Source organism: Lactuca sativa, chromosome 5 (assembly GCF_002870075.4).
Source record: "Lactuca sativa cultivar Salinas chromosome 5, Lsat_Salinas_v11, whole genome shotgun sequence".
Lineage (NCBI taxonomy): Eukaryota > Viridiplantae > Streptophyta > Magnoliopsida > Asterales > Asteraceae > Lactuca > Lactuca sativa.
The window spans coordinates 143,184,974-143,200,668 of NC_056627.2; the positions used below are offsets into that span (position 1 = coordinate 143,184,974).

The 15,695-nt window shown below is 37.5% G+C and overlaps 1 protein-coding gene and 1 pseudogene across 1 annotated transcript in view; both read left to right on the forward strand.

The window, feature by feature from the left end:
- LOC111908135 (benzoate carboxyl methyltransferase) overlaps positions 1–207 on the forward strand; it is a 5,033-nt gene extending 4,826 nt beyond the window's left edge. The window contains exon 4 of the mRNA XM_023903968.2: positions 1–207. This exon is cut by the window's left edge and continues 245 nt beyond it. Within this exon, the coding sequence (XP_023759736.1) occupies positions 1–124 (124 nt within the window). The 3' untranslated portion in view covers positions 125–207.
- Positions 208–3,838: 3,631 nt separating this feature from the next.
- On the forward strand, positions 3,839–7,974 carry LOC111908134 (calmodulin-binding receptor-like cytoplasmic kinase 1; annotated as a pseudogene).
- Positions 7,975–15,695: the final 7,721 nt, after the last annotated feature.

Consider the following 15,695-nt stretch of genomic DNA (forward strand, 5'->3'; position numbering starts at 1 on the left):
ATCTCATTTTGGAAGTTCCATAATTAATGTCCTGTTTGAGAAGTATGAAAAGCGTGTGGCACTACATCTTGCAAACAAAAAAACAAGGCACTTTAATATAGTCATTTCATTGTCTAGAAAATAAAATTATTTATTTGGTCATTTCAACTTTTGTTATTGTAATCTATTAAAAATAAGCATAATCCACCATCTTCGAAATTATATTTACCTTGATCATGTTGCCATTGTATGCATTTGGGTATTATCCATGTAAGATAAAAGATTTCTTAATTGATAAATAATGAGATTAAACCCTATCAGGGCCAGCCTGATGTATTAAAAATATAAGTTAGGGCTTAGGGCCCTATTTTTTAGGGGGGGGGGGGGGGGGGGGGGGGGGCACTTAATCCAAATCCTCTAATGTCGATTTCATTTTTTTCTTCCTGGCTTCTACATTAGCTGATACGTATACGGCGCCTCAAATCAAAAGCAACGATCACACTTCTTCCTTCCTTCTCCATTCTCGCGGACTCGCACTCTGAATATCTGATTGACTGATTTCCCATTCTTGATTCTAATAAGCTTCTCCAATATCGATTCTTGAACTGCTAAACACCGAAAGAAAGGGAAGGAAGGGGGGGGGGGGGGGGGGGGCACTTAATCCAAATCCTCTAATGTCGATTTCATTTTTTTCTTCCTGGCTTCTACATTAGCTGATACGTATACGGCGCCTCAAATCAATAGCAACGATCACACTTCTTCCTTCCTTCTCCATTCTCGCGGACTCGCACTCTGAATATCTGATTGACTGATTTCCCATTCTTGATTCTAATAACCTTCTCCAATATCGATTCTTGAACTGCTAAACACCGAAAGAAAGGTTGAACCTTTAAAATAGTATCTGTTCTTCTTCCTACTCCATTCTCGACTACTATGAAGATTAATGAATTTCTCTAACGATTAAGGTGTGTGATGTGTTTTTTCACTTGATTTTTCCATTATCTGATTTATACTCGGTTTTTCCATTATCTGTTTTCACTTGATACCTTTTATTCTCGATTTCTTTGTTGCTGTTTGATTTTTGATTTTTAGAGTTGGTGTTTCCATTCATTTTTGTGTTCCTGGTAAACTGAATCTTAATTTGTTTACTTTTTGTCAAGGTATTAGAAGATTTATATGATTTGATAAACTAAACCGGTAAATCTTAATTTGTTTACATATTGTGAATTGTGTTTTTTTGAATTTGTTTTTACCGAATTTGTCATGGTATTCTATTTGATTCATGAATAGAATATGACTACTGTTTTATATAAAATGTTTCTTTTATTAGCATATTAAATAGAAATACTTGGGCATGCAAGTCAAATAGGGAAAATGCTTCTCGTGTTATACATAGTCTGAGGAATGTTGGTTATTGTCTATTGATCGATTTTTTATGTATGTGGCTAGCTTGTTCATTGATTTTTGTGTTGAGTTGTGCATTTTTGAGTTAAAATAATCTTGTAAGCTTGAGTTTTCCTTTTAATTAAAACACTACAAGTTTAAACAAACAGAAAAAAAGACAATCTTCACTTTTAAATTTGTTTTTATTACAGAATATAGAATCAGGGTTGGAACGAAAAGGCCCCAAATTTTTGGTTCGCTTAGAGTTCCAAATTTGGTTGAGCCGCCCATGAACCCTGTATAAAATAGGATACATAAAAGACCTAATTTCAAGCCTAAAGGGATTAGGCCTAAATCCTAATCACAAACATCCCCCCCTCCCCACACACACAGTTTGATCGGGAGGAGACGATTAAATTGGAAAAGTAAAAACACAAAACATAACATAAATGAAGATAGCGGTATCGACCGTGGCTGGGCTCTAGCGATAACGGCTAACAATAACAGATCGCTGGAGAAGGATAGAGAAGAAGTAGTGGCCAGTGGTTGTTCCTTTATATAAGAAGAGAGGAGTGGCGACGACGACGATCATCGAGTCGGCGACAGAGAAGTCTTAGAAAATGGCAAGAAAGAAAGAAGGCTCAAGTTGTGGCAGATGGAGCTTATTCCAAGTGACTTCTGAAGAAAAGGCAAGTTGAGGAGAAGGTAGAAAGCTTACATGTAGGAGCCATCCGACGAGGAGACATAAGCAAACTAGGTTGTAAGACCCAAATAATGGTACGTATTTAATTCAAGAAAAGTTCATGTTTTACCCTGGGACCTGACGAGTTGGAGGCCCAACTCGTCGAGTAGACTCGTCTTTCATCGGGGGTTTAAGTGACCTACTCGACGAGTCGGAGACCGACTCGGCGAGTCGGAGCTGTTCGAGTGAAACCCTATATTTGAGGGTTTGCACCCTATTTAAACAACTTATCTCTCCCCATCTTAGCCTCCATCATCCCTTATACTTCCAGAAGACATTAGCCTGAAACCCTAGCCTTGTTTGAGTGTTCTAAGGCCATTTTTATGCATTTTGGTGGATTGTAAAGCTTGAGAAGAGGAAAAGAGCTTGGGAGTTCAAGTTGAAGCTAGAAGATCCAGAGACTGTGTTGAATTTCCAGCTCATTTAAGGTAAAAAGCTTTTATCTTGATCTTCCATGTATTTATTCATCATTAGGGCTTGTATTTTGGTATATTTAGGGCATTCTAAGCCATTTTCGGGTTGTGGAGTGTAATATAGAGTTATGGCTTCAGATTTTGGTCTTTAGAGGGTTCTCATAGCATAAAGGTGCCAACTTTATGGCCATAAGATCCCCATGCATATTGTGGGTCTCATTTTTTGTCCTTTTGAGCTTGAAGACCAATGTATGGACGTAAAGTTTGTGGCTTTACGTGTTATATCGACCCTAGGAAGTCAGATCTACCCTTTGGATGAGAAGAGCTTAGCAGAAATTGAGTTTATGGAAATGGACCTTAGTGGACTCGGCAAGTTGTTCTTGGGACTCGGCGAGTCAGATAGTGGTTCCCCAACCTTTGCTGTTTTGGGGGTCTGGTTGAGTCTAGAGAAGGAATCAACAAAGTTGGACGAGATTCTAGACCTGGAAATCATGGGACTCGACGAGTGTATGAACAAACTCGACTAGTCCAAGGCAATTTACCAAGTCATGAAGACGGACTCGATGAGTTGTTCATACAACTCAGTGAGTCACGGATTAGACAAACTCATATGAGGAAGTTGAACTCGACGAGTTCAAGGAAGAACTCGGCGAGTCAGTTGAAGATTGTCCACATGTTATGATTAAACAAGAACTCGTCAAGTTCTTGCTAGGCTCGATGAGTAGAGTCGGGTTGGGGGCAGATAATGGTATAGGGACTCGACGAGTTGGCGGGCCAACTCGGCGATTCAAGTCAATTCGAGGTTTGACTTTGACTTTGACTTGGGATTGGGTTGACCTTGTCAGGGTTATTAGTATGCATAGTAACCGAGAAAGATCGTAGTGTAGGGGTTGAGGAGTTGAGGAAATACGATTTCCACGCCGAGATCAGCGCAGACACTACACGGCTTCGAGGTGAGTTACCTTCCAGTAGAAGTGGGTTTAAGGCACCAAGGCCTAGGAATGGAAATAGGTCAGGTCAGAAGATCCCATCCCCGAACCCGATATCTAAATTTATTCCCGACCCCGACCCGATACCTGACGGGTTTCTTATCGGAGCACCCCATCGGGTCTGAAACTATCCCCAAACCTCACCCAAACCCGGTATAGCCCCGAAAACCCGACCGAAAACCCGAAATCTATGTTTTTTTTTGCCAAAAACTACAACTGAACAATGAGAAATTAAAACATTACATAAACTTACAATATCCAATAAGTTCTTAATATCATTGAACCAAATAGAAATTAATAATAGTCGAATATCATAACAAAAACAACCAACCATGGCAGCAAAGGTATAAAATATTATAAACTAAATCCATCATGATAGTATACAACATATAAACATTAAAACTTTAAGAATCATCCAAATATCATCCCTGGAATTTCATTCAGCAACAAACTATGAGCACACATTAAAACTTTAACGTCATGATTTTTCACCCAAATTTGTTTCATTTATTTTTAAAATCTTTTAACGGAAAATGCAATGGAAGACTGTAACATTGTTTATTTCAAAAACATCTCAAACCACAACGTTACGTTCAATTCAAAACCAAATACCAAAAGTATTTAATCGTAGCGGAAGCATAAGTTTCAAAATTAAATAACGTTTCCAAGTGGCATCTGTACTCTAAGGATAAACTACCCAAAAGTGACCCCATATCACCAAGCCAAGCTCCTAAGCTACCTGTACCAATCGTAAAGGCACAATGCAAAGAAACAAGTGTCAGCAAATGCTTCGTGGGCCAATAGAAGTTTGTACACAACCAAAGGGAAAACATACCATCCCATACGGGTCAATCATTCAATTATGATCATATAAACAAAATTGACATATCAATCAATAATCAATCATATTTACCATACAATTCAATCATTCAATTTTTGTATCATCCATTTACATATCATTCATTAGAGTAACATCAATCATATTTCATGCATAATCATAACGTAATCGTACATCATCATATCAAAGGAATCTATCATAATCATATAGGCGTAGGTAGTCTCATAGTGATACCTAACCCCAAGGGAAAAACCCATTCGCTAGTTGTGTGCCTGGACAACCAAATGCTTTAGGTGGTTCGCGACTCCCACCCGCCACACCGACCCCAAGACTCCACTTTCACTACTCCGACTATGCAATGTACAAGTACATCGTGGTGTCGTTCAGGATCGGTACAAATGGTGTCAATTCTACCGATACACCTCCCGATTCCCACGTGATGTTTCACCCGGCCTTGTTCGAATGGCCAACATCACCCCAGTCCGCAAACATCGAAGTGTACACGTACCATGTGGCCCACGGGCATCTAGAAAGACCGAGAAACTCGTAAATGGCTTAACTGCTTTTCCTAGGAGGTATTTTTCAACCAACCAGGCTCGAAGGTATCCGGATAGGGTTTCATGCTAAGTGCTAGGTTCTACCCTTTACCCTGTATGCATAACCCCGCATAATCAATCGTAAATCAAGTACAAGCATATCATATTCGTACTATCATAATCAAAATTCATAACATTTATACCAAGAAGATACTCAACAAGATCATAGTCACATAGCAATCATTTCATATCAAGTACCAAGATATGCATATCAACTAAATTTCATTAGCATACAATTGTCACAAAAAGGCAAAACAGTAACATATTTCATAATGCATATATTGGCATAATCAACAATTAATAATATACTAATTTGACTAACTGAACCGTTTCCAGAAAGTAGTTTTCGATTATGTACATGGTTTATGAAAAGTCTATCGACTCACCTTAATGTTCGTCGAATGAATTACCCTTTTACTTCAACTCGTAAGCTTTGTAACTTTTCAAAAAAATACCTAAACAAATATAGGTTTAATATTTAGTTTCACTACAAGAAAAAGACCCTTTTACGACACGCAAAACACGACGCTCTTTGATTTATGTTACGCATTAGAGAGCGACATTAAAAAAGTGTCATCTCTTCAAAAATTTTAAGGATTTAGGTCGCGCATTACTGAGTGCCCTTAAATTAGTGTCTCATGTAAAATTATTAAAAACACGGAGGGCGCCTATAATAAAAAGGGCTTCCTCTACAAATGTCGCTTTATAATTTTAATAAATGCATGTTTCTGGGACTCCTTGATAGGTAAGGGGGGAAACTAAATCCCCCAAAATTTTGAACACCCGCTTCCTCTTCCTCTCTACTCTCTACACCCGCCAAATCGAATTCATTCTCTCCCTTCTTTCTCTCTGCAAACCCCTTCCTCTCCGATCGAGTTTCACTTCCTTCTATGTGCAAACCCTAATCAAACATAACACATTTGAAATAGTAATATATTCTTTCACAAAATAGAAGATTGATCAAAGAATGATTTTCTTTTGATGAATCGGACATCACCAACAACAATAGCTTCCATCACAATTTGTGTTTGCTTTCAGACTCCACCGTTACAACATTGCACCACAACACCAGCCCTGAGCCACCACCACACTGCCTTCGCAACAACCCAGAACCACCACTACACCACCACATGTCTTTCAACAAACCCTAAAAAGTCGCAATCAGTTGTCGCTCTACAGATTTAAGAGTTTTGGTTAACGTCTCTTATTTTAAATTACGATGCCGAACGCTTCCAAAAGTCATCATCCTCGGGGACAGCAGATCAGTTGTTTTTGTTAAATCTGGGTTTATTTTGGGGTTATCTACTTGATTGGAGTTGAAAATCGTTCTCACTTGAAGCTGATCTCGATTATTATGTTGTCAAAAAGAAAAGTTTGATTTCATGCTTGTGTTGGTGAAATTGGTTATTAATTGTTTCATAGATTTATTATAGATTACTATAGGAGAAACAACTTGATATAAATCACGATCTCTGACTGTAAACTATCATAAAATTTGTGTTTTTGACAATTCCTTTCTGACCTAGCTTCTGAACTTCCTAAATATTGGTGTTTCTTTCTGAGTTATCCTTTGAAGATATTTCTAAGGCAACTGGAAATTTCTCTGCCTCAAATATAATCTGACAAGGAGGATTTTGTATCGTGTATAAAGCAACCTTGAAAAATGGATCCATCGTTACTGTAAAGCGTTCAAAAAAGGTTGGATTTTCTATTAAATAGAAAACTAACACTGCCTCCATAACATAAATAAGATACATTTAGACCTTTTTGTTGGTAGCATAAATGCCAAATACCCTTGTAAACAAAGATTTATATCAATCTGTGACTAAATTGATCAATGCATTTACTTATGCTTCTTGTAAATCTAGTCTCAATATTAAGATGTTTCTGCTGCTTATTTCTTATGGCAGGACAATTTTGAAAGAGGGACACCAGTGGAGTTCAGAAATGAAATACAAACATTATCAAAGATTGAACATCTAAATCTTGTCAGATTCTATGGATATATAGAGCATGGAGAAGATCGTATGATTTTGGTAGAATACGTCGCCAATGGTACACTTCGTGAACATTTAGATGGTAAAGCCATTACTTTCTTCAAAAGGGCAATTTTGTATTTTCACTTTGTGCATGAAGTTTCTATGCATAGAATTGATCCTTTTCAGGTAAATGTGGAAGTGGGCTTGAAACTGGAGAGCGTCTGGATATCATGATCGATGTAGCTCATGCAATTACATATTTGCATACGTATACAGGTATCCTTTAGTTAATATTCTTGAAAGATTGAAATATCAAGAAGTCTTTAACAACCGGTTTTTCTTTTTCAGATCTACCAATAATCCACAGAGATATAAAATCATCTAATATACTGATTACGGATAAACTACGTGCAAAAGTGGCTGATTTTGGATTTGCACGAATAAGTGTTGAAGATCCAGGAGCCACTCATATCTCAACTCAAGTGAAAGGAACTGCAGGGTATTTGGATCCTAAATATCTGAGTACTTATCAGCTTACTGATAGGAGTGATGTTTACTCTTTTGGGGTTTTGCTTGTGGAGATGGTGACTGGAAGACTACCGATTGAGATAAATAAAGCTCCCAATGAGAAATTGACAAAAAAATGGGTTAGTGTTTCTGCTATTACAAATATATGTGCTCATTGATTAAAAAAGCTTAAAAGGCAAAATGTGTTTGGTTGTAATGCAATGCAGGCGTTGCAGAGACTAAAAGGAGGGGAGGTGGTGTTGGCGATGGATCCAAAGCTAAGGAGGAATCCGACAGCGCTGATGGTGGTGGAGAACGTGCTGAAACTGGCCAGACAGTGTCTGGCCCCCACCAGACAGTTAAGACCCTCCATGAAGAGATGTGTAGATATCTTGTGGAGAATCAGAAAGGATTATCATGAGTATACTGAGGTCATGGAGGCTGCTAATCATTCTGTACAGGTGCCACCTCAAATGGCTGCCAGGAAGAATCTCATTGAATTCCTTAGGATTGAAGAAAGCACCAACCAAAGATTTCAATCTACATGATTGCTGATATTGAAATTGTATAAAAAGAAAGAAGGTTTTTTTTTATGTAGAGAGGATATATATTTGAGTAAGTTTTCAGAAAGAAACAGTTCTTTTAAATATTTTTTAGTTTTTTTGTCATTTTGTGGCTTGATAAATTTGATTAAGTGGCTAACCTATTTTTCATTAGGTTCATGTATTGGGTGCTGGTGATTTTCAGTTGGGCAAGATTGAAGTTCTCAGGGATCATAGAGCTGATGATATCAGATTCAATATTTTTGGCATTCCCACTTATTGTGCTAATCAGCGTGAGTTTGATACTCATGTATCAGATTATTAATGCAATCATGAGTGGGAGAGATGTTCTTGTGATCATGGTTGCTGGTGGAGGCAAAAGTCTATGCCATCAACTTCCATGTGGTTTACATCATGGAATTGCTCTTGTTGTTAGTCCTTTACTTTCTCTTATTTAGGATCAGGTGCTTATTTTTGATTTTGTTAATATTCCATATCCTTTACTATTGATTACCTGATTATAAACTCTAATTAAGATTTTTTTGCTTTAGGTCATGGGGTTAACTGCATTAGGGATCCTAGCATCTATGCTTACCTCACCAACTAGTGAAGTTTATATACAAAGCTCTTGAAAACGGAGAAGGGGATCTTAAAGTATTGTATATTACACCAGAAAAAGTCTCCAAAAGAAAAAATTTGTGTCAAAACTTGAAAAATGCCACCATGCTCGACGTCTTTCCTTGATCTCAATTGATGTACACTCACTCTTTTTTTCTTAGTTTTTATAAAGAAATATAATTTTGAAAATTTAAATTTCATATCTTTTTGAATTTTCAGGAAGCACATTGTTGTAGTCATTGGGGACATGACTTTCATCCAGATATATATATATATATATATATATATATATATATATATATGAATAATGGTAAATGAATATTCGATTAGTTTGTATACTTTTAACTTTTAATATCTGCCAGCTGATTTACTTGATATTGCTATATGAAATGTTACAGGTCATCAAAACTTTACTCCCATATCCTATGAGGAAGGAGCCTTTACTTGTTGAAAATATACCAATCTACAAACATGCTACCAATCTCCTCTGCTATGGCTGAAACTTGTGCCTTAATTTTCAGAAAATCTACAAACAGTATATAATAAGTTAGTTTCAACAAGCAACTGTTACATACTACTTTGTTCTATTCTTATTTATAATAATTCACTCTTGTATTTTTCTATCTAATACTTTATCTAATCTTTTAACTTCACTTTCTTTCTTTTTTTAGAGTTTATACAGGGTCATTCATGACTTCTCTTGATTTGCAGGTTTGTTAAGTTCATTTTGTTTTCTGATGCAAAAAAAGTGGCTAATATCTTTGTGTTAGTTGTGTTGTGGTGTAGTTGATATTGATTATTGATTAGTTTATATTGTACAACTGACATGATTATTGATTAGTTGATATTGATTTGAATATGGTAGATTCCTCTCTCATACATACCATGTGTATTATTAATTAGTTGATATTGATATTGTACAACTGACATGATTATTGTGTAGGATTTCCGTGTTGTTCTTGATAAAGAGTTGGGATTGATATTAAAGCTAAGAGACATGATGAAGGGTTTTAGAGCTTCTTCAGACACCTTAATGACAAGTTACTGAAGCAAGAAGGTGCCCCTTTATAGCAATGTAGTATTAGGTTATATTGTTAGGGAAAACCACTTAATAACAATGTAAATTTAATTTATATATTGTAAAAAATAGAATTGTATGACATTAAATTTTATGCAATGTATTGTATTTTTTGTATATGGTATTTTATTTTTATTATGAGACATTAAATGAAAATTTAACTTAAAAACTAATAAATATATAAATATATTTTTTAAACATTTAAATTTACGATACGCAAAAATGTGTGTCATCTTTATTTATGACAGGGCCTTCCTTGACAGGGGCTTTCTTGATACGCATTGCGTGTCATTAACACCCGCGTCGTAAGGTCACGACATGCGAATGCATGTCGTCTTTCTTTATGACAGTGCTTTCCTTGATACGCATTGCGTGTCGTAAACGCGCGTCGTAATTGCGCGTCGTAAATGAGAGTCGTAAATGCACGTCGTCTCTCTTTATGACAGGGCCTTCCTTGACGCGAATTTGCGCGTCGTCTGAGCCTTTTACGACGCGCAATGAGCGTCGTAAAAGGCTGTTTTTCTAGTAGTGTTTAGGTTCAAACAACTAAAGATAGCATATTAATAATATAAAAATAGTAATGGACCTAAAATATCAAATGTCATAAAACGTAATCAAGTTTTAGACCATTAAAGTTAACATCTTTTTAACTTGTATCTCATCATTTTAATAACACCTTGACCATTATTAAATCGTGTTTACTAATAAAGTGTGCAATGTTTATAAGACGTCAAAACTATAATAGTCCTCCATTAGCTAGCCATTCTTTCTTTGTAACTAAAAATGTCATATTTCACACAATCAGCGTATGTTTTAAATTATTATTTAAACTTTAAAACTAACATATTTTAAGATCGCCTTAACATAATTATAATTCAGGTGAAGCTTTTGCAATTCTTTTAATCGTAGATCATAATTTCATTTTGTCTGATAATTAAAAGTATTATTCACTACCTAGACTGTTAAATAACCATTGATAATCTCATTCTTTTACGTGTACCAACTTGTAGGACCCTTATATACAGTTTACAAAGGAGTAAGTCAAAAGCAACCTTTCCTTACTCGATGGTAAGACTCTAGAATTTATACATCATTCATAAGATGACTAGATTTTGTGGTATTTAAACGGCCACGTATAAAACTATTAAAATAAATGATACTCTTGTACTATTATATATTTTGTCTAAGAGTCTTGCGAATCAGAAGATGAAAGGGATTATCATATGATCAATTAGTTCAGATTTCACGTAAGGATCAATATCATTCATATTTTCCAACTTAACGTTAAGAGGGAATTAGTCGTGTCTCCACAAGCTTGTAAACTTTTTGTCTTCACTTCTTAAGGAGGTTTATAAGTTTCAAACAACAAAAAAAATACATGGCAAGTATATCAACAACTACGTCGTGAAAGTTGAAACAGGAAGGACAAAAGACGAGTCGACAAAGGGTCTGATCGTGGTGTAGTTCTTAACGGATGTTGGTCGCACAACAACAAGAACAGAGCCAAACACGTTTGGCTTCTCTTCTTCTACTCCCGAAGACGCCTCCAAGTTCACGAATGTCTCGAACTTCTCTGCTCAGTCGACACACTCTCTTGTTCTCACTTCCTTCCCGTCACAGCCGCTCGTTGATTCCCTCCCTCTTTCCTGTAACTGCCGATGGTGAAATAGCCCCAGAGGAAGTGCATGATGGTCTTTTTAATCGACCTCCAACAACTCAAACAATGAAACAGACGGAAGAGAAAGAATCGAAGCGTAAACTAAGGGTTTCAAATTCATGGGCTTTTAATTGAAAATTTCAAAATTGATCCCTACACTTTGATAGTCATCTCAATACTAACCCTAACCACTTTTACATATTAAATATGGTTTCCTCTTTTTCTTTTACAATCGTCTAATTGGATTTAAGTAAAAAAATATAATAACCATCCTTTCATCATTTTGAATTACTAATTAAATCCTAGATAACAATTTAAATACTAACTGAATCTTTTAAATCGTAACTAATCTCTTTTGTTTTTTATGTTATCATAATATGAACATATAATCCGTCACGAAAAATACGTACAACTTAATCCTATATAACAGAATATTAACATCGTTAACAAAGAGATTTCTGGGTCGTTACAAAAACCTCCAATGTCTATGCATGAAGTCAACTACTATGAGGATTGTTTTCACTCTTATACCCTGAAAATTAAAAAAAAAAACATATTTATGCAATCAGATACACAGTAAGTCAATAACACATATAAATGGTTTTAGATTTTAAATCAAAAGCATATACATGGAACACAACAAGTTTGAATTAGAATATCATATACATTGTCTTAAATCAGAAACATATAACAAACTAATTAGATTTGAGGTTCAAATCAAAGGGAGAGGTGGAATGCAACAGGTGTGGATCAATAACAAGTTTGAATCAACAAACAAGTTTGAACCTGCAGATAAATAGATACATAGATGCAATAAACTAACCAGCAGAATATCAGATACAAGCTTGACTTAGAATCAGTAATTATATGTCCATCTGAATCAAGAATCAGTAACCATATGTGTATTTGAACAAGAATATCAGATACAACAACCTAATCAGCAGAAGAGGTTCAAATCAGGATTCTCAATAGCATGGGTAGATGTAAACAAAATTTTAGGCTCAAATCAACAAGCTAATCAAACTCGAGGTTCAAATTAATGAGATGGAGAACATGTGTGATTCGAACAGAATTTGCAAAAAAAAAGCTTAATCTTACCTAAATCCGGAGTGAGTCATCACTGCCTTGCTATGTCGGTGTGGAGAAATCAGAGTTTCAAGTCTATCGTCGATGAGATTGCTGACAAGGGTGAAATTGGAGTCCTTGTAGCTCAAATCAGAAGCTAAAATATGTGGATTTCGAAAAAAAGTTTGCAAGGAAAAAGGGTTAATGTTACCTAATATCGGAGTTCTTCGTCAACTCATCAACCTGCATTTAGAGTCCGTCGTTGACTCGTCACTTTCTTGTTGCGTCGGAATAGAGGATGGATGTCTTGTGGTGTATTGCTGCTTTGCTACCACTGCTTGCTACTTGCTACTTCTACGTAATAAGAGTAATTTCGGTTTTTGGGTCTTTCGGCTGGAGTAGAAGAACAAAGAGAAGTGTAAGGAGGATACTGGAGCGGGAACGTGATGTTAGGGTTATGTTATATATACATATATATATATACATATATATATATATATATATATATATATATATAGATACATATATATATACATATATATATATATATATATATATATATATATATATATATATATATATATATATATTCGGGGCGGGGCGGGGCGGGGCGCGTATATCCCACTCCCTGCCCCGAACCTAGATAAAATACCCAATAAAGACCCGTCACCCAACCTGATCCGAAATCTTCGGGAATCGGGTTTCCCTGTCGGGTTTAGGTTTTTTTGTCATCCCTACGAAGGCCGACCCACTAGTAGTTGGTTATAGTTGAGATGATTGTCTTCGTGATAATTCTTTGGTTTGCTATTACTTGATATGTTCTATATGATAGTGGTAATAGGAAGGGAATAGTACCCCGATCGGTTGTTAGGACCGATAGGTAGGTCGGACACCTAGGATATGTCTGACAATATGTTATGATAGGTTGTTATGTGATAGTAGTAGGGGGAAATAGTCCCGGTGACCGGGTGAGATAGACCGGAGGGTAGGCAGACACCCAAGAATGGCTTGACATGGGTAGTCAGCACCCCAGAATGGCTTGACACGGGTAGTCAGCACCCCAGAATGGCTTGACATGGGTAGGTCGGGCAGCCCAGAATTGCCTGACAGCATGTATGATTGTATAGAATATGGTATGATGGGGGAACTCACTAAGATTTGTGCTTACAGTTTGGTTTTGGTTTCAGGTACCTCTTCATCCAAGTGGAAGGTGCCGACAGCGTAGCGGCTCATCACACACATACACATGATTTCCGCAATGATTTTTATGTTATTGTACTCTGATTTATACTACTGTTCGATGTTGTGATTTTTAGACATGTTCAAGATGGTTTATAGATTGATATGATATTGACAATGTTTTTAATAAACGATTTTATAAATTACTTAATTACAAACAGAATTTTTGGACATGAAATTTGGAACGTTACAAGTTGGTATCATAGCCTTGGTTTGAGGAATTTGGACACACCTTCGGGGGTGTCTGGACTCAAGTCGAGGGCGTGAAGGATTTTTACAAGAAAATAGTTTTCTAAAATCTAAGATAAACAATTTTGAGAAAGAACGAGGTGTGTGATGCATACGACCGGCCGAGCTCAAGTAAGTTTTCTCCAAGATGCCCATACTTGTTACGTTATGTTATATGATATGATTATTAGAACTGCACGCTAGATTAGGGCTAAGGATATAGGAAGATGCCTTGTATGCCTGTTATATGATTCTGAGAATTGCATGCTATATTAGGGCTAATGATCTAGAAGGATGCCTTATATGCTTGTTGTATGAGCTTATTGAGATGTATGTTAGGGCATGTTATCGCTTACGCTTCGAGGCAATTGAAGCCTCACAAGGAGAACTATCTGACACATGATTTGGAGCTGGGGGCTGTTGTTTTTGCCCTCAAGATTTGGTATCATTACCTCTATGGGGTTCGTTGTACCATTTACACGGACCACAAGAGCCTGAGGTATCTCATGGATCAGCCAAATCTGAATACGAGGCAGCGTCGGTGGCTTGATGTTGTAAAGGATTATGATTGTGAGATCGTCTACCACCTGGGGAAGGCCAATTTCGTGGTCGATGCGCTTAGCCGCAAGGCAGCACCGATCAGGGATATCTGTATGAGGATGAAGGTTGTGACTCCACTGTTGGAGCGGATTCAGGAGGCCCATCAAGAGGCCATGAAGGAGGAACATTGTAAGAGCGAGCATATTGTGGGTCAGGTTTCCTCCTTCGACTATGATAAACGTGGATTGTTGACTCTTCACCGGAGGGTGTGCGTCCCATATCATGGAGGTGTGCGTCAGGTATTGATGGACGAGGCACACAAATCCAAGTTTTCTATCCATCTTGGGGCAACAAATATGTACAGGGATCTTCGTCTTGATTATTGGTGGCCCTGCATGAAGAGGGATGTAGCATGGTTTGTGGAGAGATGCCTGACGTGTACAAAGGTCAAGGTCGAGCACCAGAGGCCTCACGGTAAGGTTCAGCCGTTGGATATCCTACTGTAGAAGTGGGAGGATATCAATATGGATTCCATCACGAAGCTTCTGAGGACCGCCTCTGGAGTGCATTCAATTTGGGTCATCGTTGATCGGCTGACCAAGAGCTCCCATTTTATTCTGATTCAGGAGAGCATTTTGGCCGAAAGGTTGGTCGACATCTATACCAGGAAAGTAGTGGCATGGCACGGGGTGCCAGTCTTAGTGATTTCCAACAGGGATGTGTGGTTCACTTCCAGATTCAGGAAGAAGTTTCACGACGATTTGGGTACTCGTCTGCACTTCATCAATGCTTTTCACCCGCAGACGGATGGTCAGAGTGAGGGAACCATCCAAACTCTGAAGGACATGTTGTGGGCATGTGTTCTAGATTTCGGAGGTAGTTGGGATACTTACCTTCCTTTGGCCGAGTTCTCCTATAATAACAACTACCATGCAAGTATTGACTATCCTCTTTTCAATATGTTGTATGGGAGGAAGTGTAGGACCCCGATATGCTGGGGTGAGGTTGGTTAGAGGGTCATGGGAAGTACCGAGGTGGTACTCAAGACTACAGAGAGGATCCAACAGGTTCGGGGCAGGCTTCAAACTGCTCAAAGTTGGCAGAAAAGTTATGCAGACAAGTATCGATCGGACCTGAAGTTGCAGGTCGGGGATATGGTACTCCTGAAAGTGTCGCCTTGGAAGGGTGTCATTCGATTCAGGAAGCAGGGAAAGTTGGGCCGCAGGTATATTGGACCCTTCAGGATTTTCTCCCGGGTGGGCAAGGCGGCATATAAGCTGGGCCTGCCAGCCGAACTCAGTC